Source organism: Nerophis ophidion, linkage group LG07 (assembly GCF_033978795.1).
Source record: "Nerophis ophidion isolate RoL-2023_Sa linkage group LG07, RoL_Noph_v1.0, whole genome shotgun sequence".
Taxonomy (NCBI): Eukaryota; Metazoa; Chordata; class Actinopteri; order Syngnathiformes; family Syngnathidae; genus Nerophis; species Nerophis ophidion.
In genome coordinates, this window is record NC_084617.1 from 65,986,730 (window position 1) to 66,003,642 (window position 16,913).

At 41.3% G+C, this 16,913-nt stretch overlaps 1 protein-coding gene across 1 annotated transcript in view; it reads right to left on the reverse strand.

Annotated features, from left to right (window-relative positions):
- Positions 1–8,418: 8,418 nt before the first annotated feature.
- LOC133556712 (transmembrane protein 132D) overlaps positions 8,419–16,913 on the reverse strand; it is a 144,809-nt gene continuing 136,314 nt past the window's right edge. The window contains exons 8-9 of the mRNA XM_061906893.1: positions 12,922–13,113; positions 8,419–10,662 (exon numbers count right to left, since the gene is read on the reverse strand). Coding sequence (XP_061762877.1) covers positions 9,355–10,662; positions 12,922–13,113 — 1,500 coding nt within the window. The 3' untranslated portion in view covers positions 8,419–9,354. The remainder of the gene's footprint in view (positions 10,663–12,921; positions 13,114–16,913) is intronic.

Below are 16,913 nucleotides of genomic sequence, written 5' to 3' on the forward strand. Positions count from 1 at the left end.
TTTTATACGTAAGTAGTAAAACCTGAAAGTCACATCTTAAGTGCACAGGAATTAGTGTAGGTGAGCCAGTACAGGCGTAATATAATCAAACTTTCTTGTTCTTGTCAAAAGTCTAGCAGCCGCATTTTGTACCAACTGTAATCTTTTCATGCTAGACATGGGGAGACCTGAAAATAATACGTTACAGTAATCAAGATGAGCATGCTAAGCATTACACTAAGAGCTAAGCACCATCAAACACTAAGCATTCGTTGCACGAACATACTAGCTTTGTTAGACAAGGTTATAGACCGTATTGGACAATATAGTAAACATACGAAATGTCCATTCCCATTTATTACAAGTACTAAGAAAACATAAATGCCTTATTTACCTATCAAGAAGGAAATTAGCAAGTTTGGCATCAAATGAAACAAATCTACGCCATCAATCGTCTCCATGTTTTAAAGGCATCCCTGATACAAATCCTCGGTTTTTGTTTCTGGCTTTGTCATGAATAAGTTGAGAATCGTAACAAAGCCTTTGTGATTTACTAATGTCTGACATGTTTAGTAACTTTACCAGTGGCAGTAGTTAAGTTAAACAATAAAATAAAAAAAAATTAAGTACCAATGATTGTCACACACACACACACACACACACACACTAAGTGTGGTAAAATTGGTCCTCTGTCTTTGACCCATCCCCTTGTTCACCCCCTGGGAGGTGAGGGGAGCAGTGGGCAGCAGCGGTGGCCGTGCCCAGGAATCATTTTTGGTGATTTAACCCCCAATTCCAACCCTTGATGCTGAGTGCCAAGCAGGGAGGAAATGGGTCCCATTTTTATAGTCTTTGGTATGACTTGGCCAGGGTTTAAACTCACAACCTACCAGATCTCAGGGCGGACACTCTAACCACGAGGCCACTGAGTAGCTCGACAAAGCGGGCAGTGCATAACTGGCAATCTGGATGGTCAAATGGTGGGGGGCGGGACATCGAAATTAAAACAGCCATATTTCAGGGCTGCAAATCAAATTTTGAAATGAGCATATCCCGGCTGAACTACTGTTATCAGTTATAGAGGTATTCTAAAATAACATGATTTATTAATGTTTTCTGACATATCAGGGCCATTTAATGATGACTTGACATGAAACTATTACATATGGTCACCTCCATCCAAAATGTTTTTAAGCCGTCTAAAAACTTCCATGACTTTCTGTCCTGTTTGGCTATGAATGCTGACTTGAATGTCCCTATAGGGCTAAGTAAAAATTACTTTGTTACGGCTCAGACTCCTGCCAACACCGTCATCCGTGTGTGCGCACCTTGGGACACGCCCAAGGGTGCGCACATCCAGGGATGAGCCGCGTGCGTCTCCGCCCTGCTGCAGCCGCCAGCTGCAATCATTCACCGGCAATCATCACACCAGCCTATAATGAAGGAGCTGCCTTCATAAGCCTGGACAACCTGGCATGCTGGTGCCGGAGTATAGTCTTTTATTCGAGTACATCCCCACCGTCATCTTTAAAGTGAGTTGTGCGTCTCACTTTTTCCCTGGCCCTACGATGAGGTGGCGACTTGTCCAGGGTGTACCCCGCCTTCCGCCCGATTGTAGCTGAGCTAGGCGCCAGCGCCCCCCGTGACCCCAAAAGGGAACAAGCGGTAGAAAATGGATGGATGGACTATTTCCCTGGATCTCCCTCTGGAGTCTGACTGCCTCCCTCGATCCTTGACTTCCCCCGCTTGGACACGGATCTTGTCTCTTCGCTCCTGCCCTACAGACTTCCGTGTTACTTCGCTCCCCACAAAGTTTGGTAACACACACCTCAGCTAATCACACACAAAGCTTCACACCACATAGACATTTGGATCTCGTTCACACTCCATTTCCTTAGTTTATATTCTATTGTTTGATTATTATGTACATAGATTATATATATATATATATAAATATATATAAATATACATATATATATATATATATATATATATATATATAATAAATATAATATATATATATATATATATATATATATATATATATATATATATATATATATATATATATATATAATAAATCTATAGAGCTACATTTGCCTCTAGTGTCTGTTGCCGTCATCTCCCCCCTGTAAAACCATAACAGAGTGCTTAATATGTGTCATGATCCCACTTGAAAAGTTTTTACTGTGTTGGTTATTTTCCTGTGTTTTGTATAATTTCCTGTCCTAATTCTCCTTATGTTTTGTTCTACTTTCTGTCGGATTCCTTTCTGCTAGCACACATGTATTCCATTAGTTAATCTCGTCTATGTAGTCTCACCATGGGGCACTATCGCTCGAATGGTAGTGTGGCCGTGCCAGCAATTTGAGGTTTCCAGGTTCGATCCCCGCTTCCGCCATCCTAGTCACTGCGTTTGTGTCCATGGGCAAGGCACTTTACCCACTTGCTCCCAGTGCCACCAACACTGGTTTAAATGTAACTTAGATATTGGGTTTCACTATGTAAAAGCGCTTTGAGTCAATAGAGAAAAGCGCTATATAAATATAATTCACTTCACACTTCACTTCACCTGTTGCTCCTTGTCAGGTCCATATTGTGTTATGTCTCGTACTTTGACAAATGTTCTGTCTTTTGTGCACTTTCATGCTGCACTAGATTTCTTGTGCCTGACAAAAAACAAACATCTCAAACCATTTGACAGACTTCTAAAACTACAAATAAAAATTAAATCTGCAAGCAGCGATGGATGGGACCGACTTTTGCTGGTGTTCCCTGCCTTTACCCATTCAACATATCTTTACCTGCACGTTACCTACCTTCCCTGCATCCCGGGGTCACACTGGTGCTTCTTTCTGTCACCCATACACGGTGGTGCTTCCTGCCCTCACCCAGACAAAATGTATTTACCTGCACATTACCTACCTTCACTGCATTGTGTGGTCACGCTGGTGCTTCCTGCTTTTAAGCGGCAATCTTGAAACGGCAGCAGCGCAGCAGTTCTTTGAAGGCTCGCGAAATCAAAACCAGAGCAGATATTAAAACTTTTTTCTCAACTTTTAATCAGAAGGTTTCAATCTCTCTCCTGTGCGAGTTTGAAGCCGACACAACACACGCGCTCAGAGGAGATAATATTTGAAAAAAGGTGACGGGTTTTTACAAAACTTTTGTTTTGAAGGGGTAATTGCCAACTTCCTGTTGATTTTTGCTGAAGGATGTAAATGAATGAAATGTAGGTCTAAGTAAGACCTACATAGAGATTGTTGTTTCATGTCTTTACGACATTCCTACCGGAAGTTACAAGCAGTTTTGTCTGTGTTTAATTTCTAGGAGCAGTTTTGTCTGTGTTTTATTTCTAGGGGGCACTAGAGTGCAATTTTGAGTTTTTCTTTTTTTTTTTTGCAGAAGCCAAAACTTGTCAGGTACAAAACTTTACCTTACTAGCCTATATAAATCAACCAGTTATAAATACACACCAGTAGGCTAAATAAACCTCTTCAATTTGAAGTTCAAACTGATAAACTTTATTTTGTATTTTTTTGCAAATAATCATTAACTTTAGAATTTGATGCCAGCAACACGTGACAAAGAAGTTGGGAAAGGTGGCAATAAATACTGATAAAGTTGAGGAATGCTCATCAAACTAAGCTAATTAAAAACAGGTGGGTGCCATGATTGGGTATAAAAACAGCTTCCCTAAAAATGCTCAGTCTTTCACAAGAAAGGATGGGGCGAGGTACACCCCTTTGTCCACAACTGCGTGAGCAAATAGTTAAACAGTTTAAGAACAACGTTTCTCAAAGTGCAATTGCAAGAAATTTAGGGATTTCAACATCTACGGTCCATAATATCAAAAGGTTCAGAGAATCTGGAAAAATCACTCCACGTAAGCGGCATGGCCGGAAACCAACATTGAATGACCGTGACCTACGATCCCTCAGACGGCACTGTATCAAAAACGGACATCAATCTCTAAAGGATATCACCACATGGGCTCAGGAACAGACCAGAAAACCACTGTCGTTGAATACAGTTCATCGCTACATCTGTAAGTGCAAGTTAAAGCTCTACAATGCAAAGCAAAAGCCATTTATCAACAACATCCAGAAACGCCACCAGCTTCTCTGGACCGGAAATCATCTAAGATGGACTGATGCAAAGTGGAAAAGTGTTCTGTGGTCTGACGAGTCCACATTTCAAAATGTTTTGGAATTATTTGACCTCTTGTCATCCGGACCGAAGGGGAAGTGGACCATCCAGACTGTTATAGACGCAAAGTTCAAAAGCCAGCATCTGTGATGGTATGGGGGTGCATTAGTGCCCAAGGCATGGGTAACTTACACATCTGTGAAGGCACCATTAATGCTGAAAGGTACATACAGGTTTTGGAACAACATATGCTGCCATCTAACCGCCGTCTTTGTCATAGACGCCCCTGCTTATTTCAGCAAGACAATGCCAAGCCACATTCAGCACGTGTTACAACAGCGTGGCTCCGTAGTAAAAGAGTGCGGGTACTTTCCTGGCCCGCCTGCAGTCCAGACCTGTCTCCCATTGAAAATGTGTGGCGCATTATGAAGCGTAAAATACGACAGCGGAGACCCTGGACTGTTGAACGACTGAAACTCTACATAAAACAAGAATGGGAAAGAATTCCACTTTCAAAGCTTCAACAATTAGTTTCTTCAGTTGCCAAACGTTTATTGAGTGTTGTTAAAAGAAAAGGTGATGTAACACAGTGGTGAACATGCCCTTTCCCAACTACCTTGGCACGTGTTGCAGCCATGAAATTATAAGTTATTATTTGCAAAAAAATAAAATGTTCGTCAGTTTGAACATCAAATATATTGTCTTTGTAGCATATTCAACTGAATATGGGTTGAAAATGATTTGCAAATCATTGTATTCCGTTTATATTTACATCTAACACAATTTCCTAACTTATATGGAAACGGGGTTTGTTTATTCGATTTTTGTGTTTATCTGGGAAAATAAAAATCTCTAAAACAACAGCACTTAATCCAATTTCATGGCAATATTTTTTTTGAAAATCAACCTTTTTTGTTCTCAAATCTGCGAAAACAGCCCTAACTTTGTTTTTTAATTTGCGTTTCTCAGAAATTGGAAATAGAATGAACAGAAAGTACATGGATCTATAACACAGTGGTTCTCAACCTTTTTCAGTGATGTACCCCCTGTGAACATTTTTTTAATTCAAGTACCCTAATCAGAGCAAAGCATTTTAATTGGAAAAAAAGAGATAAAGAAGTAAAATATGGGACTATTTCACCAGTTTCTGATTTATTAAATTGTATAACGGTGCAAAATATTGCTCATTTGAAGTGGTCTTTCTTGAACTATTTCGAAAAAAAGATATAAAAATAACAAAAAAAATTGCTGAAAAATAAACAAGTGATTCAATTATAAATAAAGATTTCTACACATAGAAGTAATCATCGATTTAAAGTGCCCTCTTTGGGGATTGTAATAGAGATCCATCTGGATTCATGAACTTCATTCTAAACATTTCTTCACAAAAAAAGAAATTTTTCACATCAATATTTATGGAACATGTCCACAAAAAATCTAGCTGTCAACACTGAATATTGTATTGTTGTATTTCTTTTCACAGTTTATGAACTTACATTCATATTTTGTTGAATTATTATGCATAAATATATTCATAAAGATTTTTTGAATTGTTGCTATTTTTAGAATTTTTTTTCAAAAATCTTACGTACCCCTTGGCATACCTTCAAGTACCCCCATTTGAGAACCACTGCTATAACATACTTCGGACCGTACTCATGACACAAAAAGTACTTTATTAATTCTCTTGAGGACAATTATTAAAATGTTTATAATGTATAAGGGAGAAAATGAATGCCAAAACAGTTCAAATTTGTAGCGAGTTTAATGTAGAAAATAATGAAATCAATTATCAAATCACAACAAAAAAAGGTCTTGGAAAAGATTGGAGGGAGAAAAACAAAACACAGGACGTGATTCACTTATTATTGCCTTTTCAAACTGGGTTCTCCGTCGTAGATGCTCCTCAATGTCTCAAATGTAGATGTGCAGGTGCAAAACTCCCGTAATACCCTCATGTACAGTGGGGCAAAAAAGTATTTAGTCAGCCACCGATTGTGCAAGTTCTCCCACTTAAAATGATGACAGAGGTCTGTAATTTTCATCATAGGTACACTTCAACTGTGAGAGACAGAATGTGGAAAAAAAATCCAGGAATTAACATTGTAGGAATTTTAAAGAATTTATTTGTAAATGATGGTGGAAAATAAGTATTTTGGTCACTTCAAACATGGAAGATATCTGGCTTTCAAAGACCTGTAACTTCTTCTTTAAGAAGCTCTTCTGTCTTCCACTCGTTACCTGTATTAATGGAACCTGTTTGAACTCGTTATCTGTATAAAAGACACCTGTCCACAGCCTCAAACAGTCAGACTCCAAACTCCACTATGGCCAAGACCAAAGAGCTGTCGAAGGACACCAGGAAAAGAATTGTAGACCTGCACCAGACTGGGAAGAGTGAATCTACAATAGGCAAGCAGCTTGGTGTGAAAAAAGACCACTGTAAAGCTCCCTCGATCTGGGGCTCCACGCAATATCTCATCCCGTGGGGTCAAAATGATCATGAGAACGGTGAGCAAAAATCCCAGAACCACACGGGGGGACCTGATGAGTGACCTGCAGAGAGCTGGGACCAAAGTAACAAAGCTTACCATCAGTAACACACTACGCCGACAGGGAATCAAATCCTGCAGTGCCAGACGTGTCCCCCTGCTTAAACTAGTGCATGTCCAGGCCCGTCTAAAGTTAGCCAGAGAGCACATGGATGATACAGCAGAGGATTGGGAGAATGTCATGTGGTCAGATGAAACCAAAATGGAACTTTTTGGTATAAACTCAACCTTGTCGTGTTTGGAGGAAGAAGAATACTGAGTTGCATCCCAAGAACACCAAACCTACTGTGAAGCATGGGGGTGGAAACATCATGCTTTGGGGCTGTTTTTTTGCTAAGGGGACAGGACGATTGATACGTGTTAAAGGGGAACATTATCACAATTTCAGAAGGGTTAAAACCAATAAAAATCAGTTCCCAGTGCCTTATTTTATTTTTCGAAGTTTTTTTCAAAACTTTACCCATCATGGAAGATCCCCTCCAAAAGGCTTTAAAGTGCCTGATTTTCGCTATCTGTGAAGCCACCGTCCATTTTCCTGTGACGTCATCCAGTGATGCCAATACAAACAAACATGGCGGATAGCACAGCAAGATATAGCGACATTAGCTCGGATTCAGACTCGGATTTCAGCGGCTTAAGCGATTCAACAGATTACGCATGTATTGAAACGGATGGTCGGAGTGTGGAGGCAGATAGCGAAAAATAAATTGAAGAAGAAATAGAAGCTATTAAGCGAACAGCTATTGACGCTATTCGGCGATCACCTTCTAACCAATGATTAAGTGTCGCAGGATATCCATACATCTCTGTGCCATGTCTGCCTTAGCATTGCCAGTAAAATGTGCAGGAGCAACTTAAATCCGTCGATTGGTAAGTGTTTGTTTGGCATTAAATGTGGGTGGAGGGAAACACTGGATGCAAATATAGCTACAAATGTACATACAGCTAGCCTAAACAGCATGTTAGCATTGATTAGCTGGCAGTCATGCCATGACCAAATACGTCTGATTAGCACATAAGTCAATAACATCAACAAAACTCACCTTTGTGATTCCGTTGACTTTATCGTTGAAAATGCATCTGCAGGATATCCATACATCTCTGTGCCATGTCTGCCTTAGCATCGCGGGTAAAATGTGCAGACCAAACGATCGGGACTTTCGCATCTTGTGACACTGGAGCAACTTAAATCCATCGATTGGTATGTGTTTGTTTGGCATTAATTGTGGGTGGAGGGAAAGGCTGGATGCAAATATAGCTACAAATGTACATACAGCTGGCCTAAATAGCATGTTAGCATCGATTAGCATCGATTAGCATGCCGTGCTAATCGATGCACACTCCACGTAAGACAACTTGAATCCGTCCCTGATCGCGTTGTTACACCCTCCGACAACACACCGACGAGGAATGATGTCTCCGAGGTATGGAAAACAGTCGAAAAAAATGGAAAATAACAGAGATGATTTGACTAGGTGTTTGTAATGTGTTGGAGAAAATGGCGGATTGACTACCTATGTGACGTCATCGCTCCGAGTGCGAATAATAGAAAGGCGTTTAATTTGCCAAAATTTACCCATTTAGAGTTCGGAAATCGGTTAAAAAAAATTAAACGCCTTTCTGTTTATCGTTCTTTTAGCGATGACGTCAGAACACACCCGCCATATTCATTTTCACATTACAAACACCGGGTCTCAGCTCTGTTATTTTCCGTTTTTTCGACTATTTTTTGGAACCTTGGAGACATCATGCCTCGTCGGTGTGTTGTCGGAGGGTGTAACAACACTAACAGGGAGGGATTCAAGTTGCACCACTGGCAAGAAATCTGCCGCCAGACCCCCATTGAATGTGCCAAAGTGTCTTCACATTTTACCGTCGATGCTAAGACAGACATGGCACAGAGATGTATGGATAACCTGCAAATGCTTTTGCAACGACTAAGTCAACGAAATCACAAAGGTGAGTTTTGTTGACGTAGTTGACTTATGTGCTAATCCGACATATTTGGTCACGGCATGACTGCCAGCTAATCGATGCTAACATGCTACGCTAATCGATGCTAACATGCTATTTACGCTAGCTGTATGTACATTTGAAACTAGATAGCCACATATATTGCGAAACAAACACTTACCAATCGACGGATTTAAGTTGCTCCAGTGTCACAAGATGCGAAAGTCCTGATCGTTTGGTCCGCACATTTTACCGGCGATGCTAATAAGGCAGCCATGCTATGGGCCACTTCATTAGGTACACCCACGCTATGGCCGAATAGCATCAATAGCTATTCGCTCAATAGCTTCAAATAAATTTTTTTTAAATTCCTACAATGTGAAATCCTGGATTTTTTCTTTCACATTCTGTCTCTCACAGTTGAAGTGTACCTATGATGAAAATTACAGACCTCTGTCGTCATTTTAAGTGGGAGAACTTGCACAATCGGTAGCTGACTAAATACTTGTTTGCCCCACTGAAACAGCATAGTGTGGCATTAAACTTTGTGTAAAGGGGTACAATGTATTTCTTCACAAGTATTCACAGTATTATACAGTACATCTGCAAGGCCTTGACATGTAGTAAGTGTTCTTTGTTTTTGTCCCAGTTTGAGTCAGCAAAGGCATTGAGGTGATCAAAGCCGCATGTCCTGAATGGTGAGGTCCGATCAGGTTCCTTCTTATATGTGGTCCCGAAGCTCTACTGTGGGCACTTGGGCTCCCTCCTCACAACTGTCGTCCTTTCCAACCCAGTGGATTCCGTGGCCGTTCTCCCTCTGCGGAAGATACGGCGAATGCTGGCGATCCAACGTGGAAAACGTGGTGAAGTGGACTCTCTTCCTCTTGCTGGTGGGTGAGTGGAGGGAGTCACCTGGCATGGATTTGGTCCTGAAGGAACCCATGCAGCTGATGGGCGAGTCCGTGACCGATGCGAGGCAACTGGGCCTTCTGGACAACGACGTCGTTTTATCAGGTCCGATGTCTATTACGGTGGTGGCGGTCCGGGAGTCTTGCTGAATCGGACTTCCGGGGACGCTCATCACCAGCTCGGCGTCTGTGCCGAGCCAGACCCAGTCGTGCCTGTGACCGGTGGGCTCCTGGCTATGTGACGGAGAGTTCTTATATCTGAACTTAACGACGTATGATATGCAGTTTACCAGAAAAACCATAATGGCCAGGCAAAAGACCACTAGAAGGGCATACATACCAATCTCTAAGTCTGTCAGAGGTCGGTTTGCCAACATTTCTTCTCCGCTACTCTCGAGCTCCACCGTCTTCTTTCCGGGTGCACTGACTTTTGTGGGAAAGTTGTTGGAGTTGAGCAGGTTGCCAGGTCCTTTTACAGTACTCGTAAAGCGAACACTGTCTCCGATGGTATTGTCGGAGCCGTATGTTTTGCTTTTCTCACCAGGGCCGCTCATCATACTGATATTGACAACGCTGGTTGGACTGCTTCCCGAATTGCTGGCTTTCCCCACGCCCCCAAGGCTGCCGCTGGTCATGAAAGTCCATTCCGTAGATTTGATTGTGGTTGCGAACTTTGCCGGGGGGCTCTGGTCTCTCTCCAATGCCGTGATGCGCGGCGAAGGATCCTGTGATGGCTTCCTTCGATTCCTGTCGCTCTCAGTCTTCTCCCCGTCATTTCTGAAGTCGCCGCTGTTGTTTTTGACCTCCGCGGAATCAAAACTTTTAGCGTTGTCGTCCAGCCGCCGGCTTTTCACCTGGAACTTGACCTTCAGGCTGCCGTTGCCCACAGCTACGATGCTTTTACGTTTGGACTTTTGGCAGACCTCACAAATGGACATTTCCACTCGGACCAGAACTCCTTCTCCCTCTCCCTCTGCCACCACAGATGGAGGGGTGCCCTGCACTGACACCACCCCCTGGTCCAGAGATGACACCATGACTCGGTAAAAGGATGGATCGTAAATGTCCAGAGGTGTCTGGATGCCGTCACTGAACTGCAGCCATGCACTGATCATAGCCTCCTAATGGGAGAGGATACAGAATTATCTTTGTGTTTTAGACATACTTGCCAACCCCTCCCGGATTTTCCGGGAGACTCCCGAAATTCAGCGCCTCTCCCGAAAACCTCCCGGGACAAATTTTCTCCCGAAATTCAGGCGGAGCTGGAGGCCACGCCCTCTCCAGCTCCATGTGGACCCGAGTGACGTGTCGACAGCCTGTTTTCATGTCTGCTTTCCCACAATATAAACAGAGTGCTTGCCCAATGACGTTATAACGATAGAATGATCGAAGACAAGTTCTTGGTTTCTTATGTGGGCTTATTGTTAGGCAGTCTAATTAACGTCCTCCCAGCGCGGCAACAACACACAACAACAGCAGTCACGTTTTCGTCTACCGTAAAGCAGTTTGTCTGCCGTAAACAGCACTGTTGTGACACTCCTAAACAGGACAATACTGCCATCTAATGTGCAAGCATATGTGACAATAACATCTACGTCTTTTCGAGCAGTGGTTCCCAACCATTTTTCAGAGATGTATCCCCTGTGAATTTTTTTTTTATTTGAAGTACCCCCTAATCAAAACAAAGCATTTTTGGCTGAAAAAAAAAAGATAAAGAAGTAAAATACAGCACTATGTCATCAGTTTCTGATTCATTAAATTGTATAACAGTGCAAAATATTGCTCATTTTTAGTGGTCTTTCTTGAACTATTTGGAAAAAAAGATATAGAAATAACTAAAAACTTGTTGAAGAATAAACAAGTGATTTAATTATAAATAAAGATTTCTACACATACTGCGATGAAGTGGCGACTTGTCCAGGGTGTACCCCGCCTTCCGCCCACTTTCCCACAATATAAACAGAGTGCTTGCCCAATGACGTTATAACGGTAGAATGATCAAAGACAAGTTCTTGGTTTCTTATGTGGGCTTATTGTTAGGCAGTCTCATTAACGTCCTCCCAGCGCGGCAACAACACACAACAACAGCAGTCACATTTTCGTCTACCGTAAAGCAGTTCGTCTGCCGTAAACAGCAATGTTGTGACACTCTTAAACAGGACAATACTGCCATCTACTGTGCATGCATATGTGACAATAACATCTATGTCTTTTAGAGCAGTGGTTCTCAACCTTTTTTCAGAGATGTATCCCCTGTGAACATTTTTTTTATTTGAAGTACCCCCTAATCAAAACAAAGCATTTTTGGCTGAAAACAAAAAGATAAAGGAGTAAAATACAGCACTATGTCATCAGTTTCTGATTTATTAAATTGCATAACAGTGTAAAATATTGCTCATTTGTAGTGGTCTTTCTTGAACTATTTGGAAAAAAAGATATAGAAATAACTAAAAACTTGTTGAAAAATAAACAAGTGATTTAATTATAAATAAAGATTTCTACACATACTGCGATGAAGTGGCGACTTGTCCAGGGTGTACCCCGCCTTCCGCCCACTTTCCCACAATATAAACAGAGTGCTTGCCCAATGACGTTATAACGGTAGAATGATCAAAGACAAGTTCTTGGTTTCTTATGTGGGCTTATTGTTAGGCAGTCTCATTAACGTCCTCCCAGCGCAGCAACAACACACAACAACAGCAGTCACGTTTTCGTTTACCGTAAAACAGTTCGTCTGCCGTAAACAGCAATGTTGTGACACTCCTAAACAGGACAATACTGCCATCTAATGTGCAAGCATATGTGACAATAACATCTACGGCTTTTAGAGCAGTGGTTCTCAACCTTTTTTCAGAGATGTACCCACTGTGAACATTTTTTTTATTTGAAGTACCCCCTAATCAGAGCAAAGCAATTTTGTTTGAAAAAAAAAAAGATAAAGAAGTAAAATACAGCACTATGTCATCAGTTTCTGATTCATTAAATTGTATAACACTGCAAAATATTGCTCATTTTTAGGGGTCTTTCTTGAACTATTTGGAAAAAAAGATATAAAAATAACTAAAAACTTGTTGAAAAATAAACAAGTGATTCAATTATAAATAAAGATTTCTACACATACTGCGATGAGGTGGCGACTTGTCCAGGGTGTACGCCGCCTTCCGCCCGATTGTAGCTGAGAGAGGCAACAGCGCCCCACATGCGACCCCAAAGGGAATAAGCGGTAGGAAATGGATGGATAGATAGCTGTAAATATACTCCTCCCCTCTTAACCACGCCCCTCACCCAACCCCCGACCACGCCCCCCACCCCCGAAATCGGAGGTCTCGAGGTTGGCAAGTATGGTTTTAGGACAACATCAGGGTTGATCGATTGGTTACCTGTTTGGGTAAGCGCAGAACTTCCTGTGTTGCCGTGCTTGCCAGAATGGCCCTGTTGCTTCCTGGGCTGAGTTGAAGGGTCATTGCGAGACCTGCCACCATCTGGATCCCCAGTTCAGTAATGGACACTTTTTCATCTGTGACCTTTATCGTTGTTTTTGCCAATATTGCGTGAGAAATTGGAGAGAGCACCTGTCACAGAACAGATCATAACATGACTAAGTTAGGAATCACAGAGTAATAAAGTACTCCAGGGGTGTCTTAAGGGTTTTTCCGGCCCGCCACACATTCTGCAAAAATTGCAAAATTCATAGTATTGCAAAAATAAAAATATCCATCCATCCATCTTCTTCCGCTTATCCGAGGTCGGGTCGCGGGGGCAGCAGCCTAAGCAGGGAAGCCCAGACTTCCCTCTCCCAGGCCGCTTCGTCCAGCTCTTCCCGGGGGATCCCGAGGCGTTCCCAGGCCAGCCGGGAGACATAGTCTTCCCAACGTGTCCTGGGTCTTCTTGGACGTGCCCTAAACACCTCCCTAGGGAGGCGTTCAGGTTGCATCCTGACCAGATGCCCGAGCCACCTTATCTGGCTCCTCTCGATGTGGAGGAGCAGCGGCTTTACTTTGAGCTCCTCCCGGATGACAGAGCTTCTCACCCTATCTCTAAGGGAGAGCCCCACCACCCGGTGGAGGAAACTCATTTCGGCCGCTTGTACCCGGGATCTTGTCCTTTCGGTCATAAGCCAAAGGTCTTGACCAAAGGTGAGAATGGGAACCTAGAATGAAAAATTGAGAGCTTTGCCTTCCGGCTCAGCTCCTTCTTCACCACAACGGATCGGTACAGCGTCCGCATTACTGAAGACGCCGCACCGATCCGCCTGTCGATCTCACGATCCACTCTTCCTTCACTCATGAACAAGACTCCTAGGTACTTGTCTCTTGCCCAACCTGGAGATGGCACTCCACCCTTTTCCGAGCGACAACCATGGACTCGGACTTGGAGTTGCTGCCATGCATGCAGTTTTTTTTCCTTTTGTCTTTATTTTCTTTTTTTTCCCATTGTTCAAAGAAAAAGAAAAAAAAAGACACTGCGATGAGGTAGCGACTTGTCCAGGGTGTACACAGCCTTCCGCCCGAATGTAGCGGAGATAGGCACCAGCGTCCCACGCCACCGCAGAGGGAATAAGCGGTCGAAAATGGATGGATGGAAAAAAAGGACAAAAAAATCTATGTTAAAATGAGTTATTACTAAAAATGATCACTTTAAAATGTTTTATGTGGAAAGAATATTGCATATGTTGTGTGGTTGCCATATAAAAATGTCAGAAAAATTGTGTAAATTATCAAATAAAACTTTGTATTACATTGTGTTCCGGACAAGAAACATTGGTACTTTAACTTTAAGAAGACAAAAGGCTGAAACTTTCCAAGAAGAATGCTGGACTTCCAGGCGGACAGATGGCAGAATCTGAACAAATTCCAGAGAAACTCTTTTAAGTATTTTTACGAACCCTCTTTGATCTATTTCAGGGGTCACTAACCTTTTTGAAACCAAGACCTACTTCTTGGGTACTGATTAATGCAAAGGGCTACCAGTTTGATACACACTTAAATAAATTGCCAGAAATAGCCAATTTGCTCAATTTCCCTTTAATAAATAAATATATATATATATTTAAAAAATGGGTATTTCTGTCCGTCATTCCGTCGTACATTTTTTTCCTTTTACGGAAGGTTTCTTGTAGAGAATAAATGATGAAAAAAACACTTAATTGAACGGTTTAAAAGAGGAGAAAACAGGGGAAAAAAAGAAAACGAAATTTTGAGACATAGTTTATCTTCAATTTCAACTCTTTAAAATTAAAAATTCAACCGAAAAAAAAGAGAAAAACTAGCTAATTCGAATCTTTAAAAAAAAAAAAAAAAAAAAAATTTATGGAACATCATTAGTCATTTTTCCTGATTAAGATTAATTTTAGAATTTTGAAGACATGTTTTTGTCAGGCTTGGACTTGGATTGTTTGTGCTCCTTCGACGCAGAGGGAATATGGGACGAGCCAGGCGTGAATTAAGGTACATGATGTTTTTATTAATACTCAAAATACAAAAAAAAAAAGGCAACCAAGGACGCGCTCTGTGGCGGATAAAAATCTATACTATACTTAAAATAAAAGATACTATCAAAGACATAAATACAAACAAAAACCTACTTGGCGTGGATGAATCAAAAAGCATGGCATGAGGTATGTAAGGCAATGAAAGTTAATGTTCCCCGACTGATGGACAGAAAGAAATGGACTTATATAGTGGCTGTGATCATTAGGAACAGGTGCGGGACTGAGGGCATGGGCGTGACTAGGAGACCAGGTGGAAACTAATGGGTTACCATGGAAAAACAAAACCAGGAAGTGTAAAACGGGAAACAAGAGTCCAAAAACAAAACAAACATGATCAAACTTAAAACTGAATTACAGGTATGAGAGTTTTAAATAGGTTAAAATCCAATCTGCTTTTTGTTAGAATATATAACAAATTGGACCAAGCTATATTTCTAACAAAGACAAATCATTATTTTTTCTGGAGTTTCCAGAACAAAAATTTTAAAAGAAATTCTAAAGACTTTGAAATAAGATTTAAATTTGATTCTAAAGATTTTCTAGATTTGCCAGACTAATTCTTTTGAATTTTAATCACAATAAGTTTGAAGAAATATTTCACAAATATTCTTCGGGCGGCATAGCTCGGTTGGTAGAGTGGCCGTGCCAGCAACTTAAGGGTTGCAGGTTCGATTCCCGCGTGTGCCATCCTAGTTACTACCGTTGTGTCCTTGGGCAAGACACTTTACCCACCTGCTCCCAGTGCCACCCACACTGGTTTAAATGTAACTTAGATATTGGGTTTCACTATGTAAAGTGCTTTGAGTCACTTGAGAAAAGCGCTATATAAACAAAATTCACTTCACTTCAATTCGTTGAAAAAACAGAAGCTAAAATGAATAATTAAATTAACATGTATTTATTATTCTTTATAATAAAAAAATAAATTTACTTGAACATTGATTTAAATTGTCAGAAAAGAAAAGGAAGGAATTTAAAAAGTAAAAAGGTATATGTGTTTAAAAATCCTAAAATCATTTTTAAAGTTGCATTTTTCCTCTAAAATTGTCTTCCGAAAGTTATAAGAAGCAAAGTAAAAAAATAAATGTATTTATTTAAACAAGTGAAGACCAAGTCTTCAAGATGTTTTCTTGGATTTTCAAATTCTATTTGAGTTTCGTCTCTCTTAGAATTAAAAATGTCGAGCAAAGCGAGACCAGCTTGCGAGTAAATAAATAAATTTAAAAAAATAGAGGCAGCTCACTGGTAAGTGCTGTTATTTGAGCTATTTTTAGAGCAGGTCAGCGGGCAACTCATCTGGTCCTTACGGGCGACCTGGTGCCTGTGGGCACCGCGTTGGTGACCCCTGGTCTATTTCATGGGATTCTCTTTGATCTATTTTATGGAACTTTCTTTGATTTGTTCGGGAACTGAAAGCAACGCTGCTCACGACCCACTTGTGGTATAGCTCGGTCGGTAGAGTTGCCCTGCCAGCAACTTGAGGGTTGCAGGTTCAATTCCCGCTTCCGCCATCCTAGTCACTGCTGTTGTGTCCTTGGGCAAGACACTTTACCCAAAAAACCTGCTCCCAGTGCCACCCACACTGGTTTAAATGTAACTTAGATATTGGGTTTCACTATGTAAATCGCTTTGAGTCACTAGAGAAAAGCGCTATATAAATATAATTCACTTTACTTCCATGAGGAAGCAGTTGTGTGAAGGAGGGGGGTGGAAAATCAAATAAAGAAGCAAGAGAACGATCTTGGATCAGAGCATGGTGCAGTACTTGTACAGACAGTACAATGGCCATGCCTCTCCTCGGATCCGGGTCTAAATTTAATTCTGTCTCTGTTTGGTTCTTTGCCTTTTTGTCTCGTTTAATAGATGTCATCAGTGTTTGAA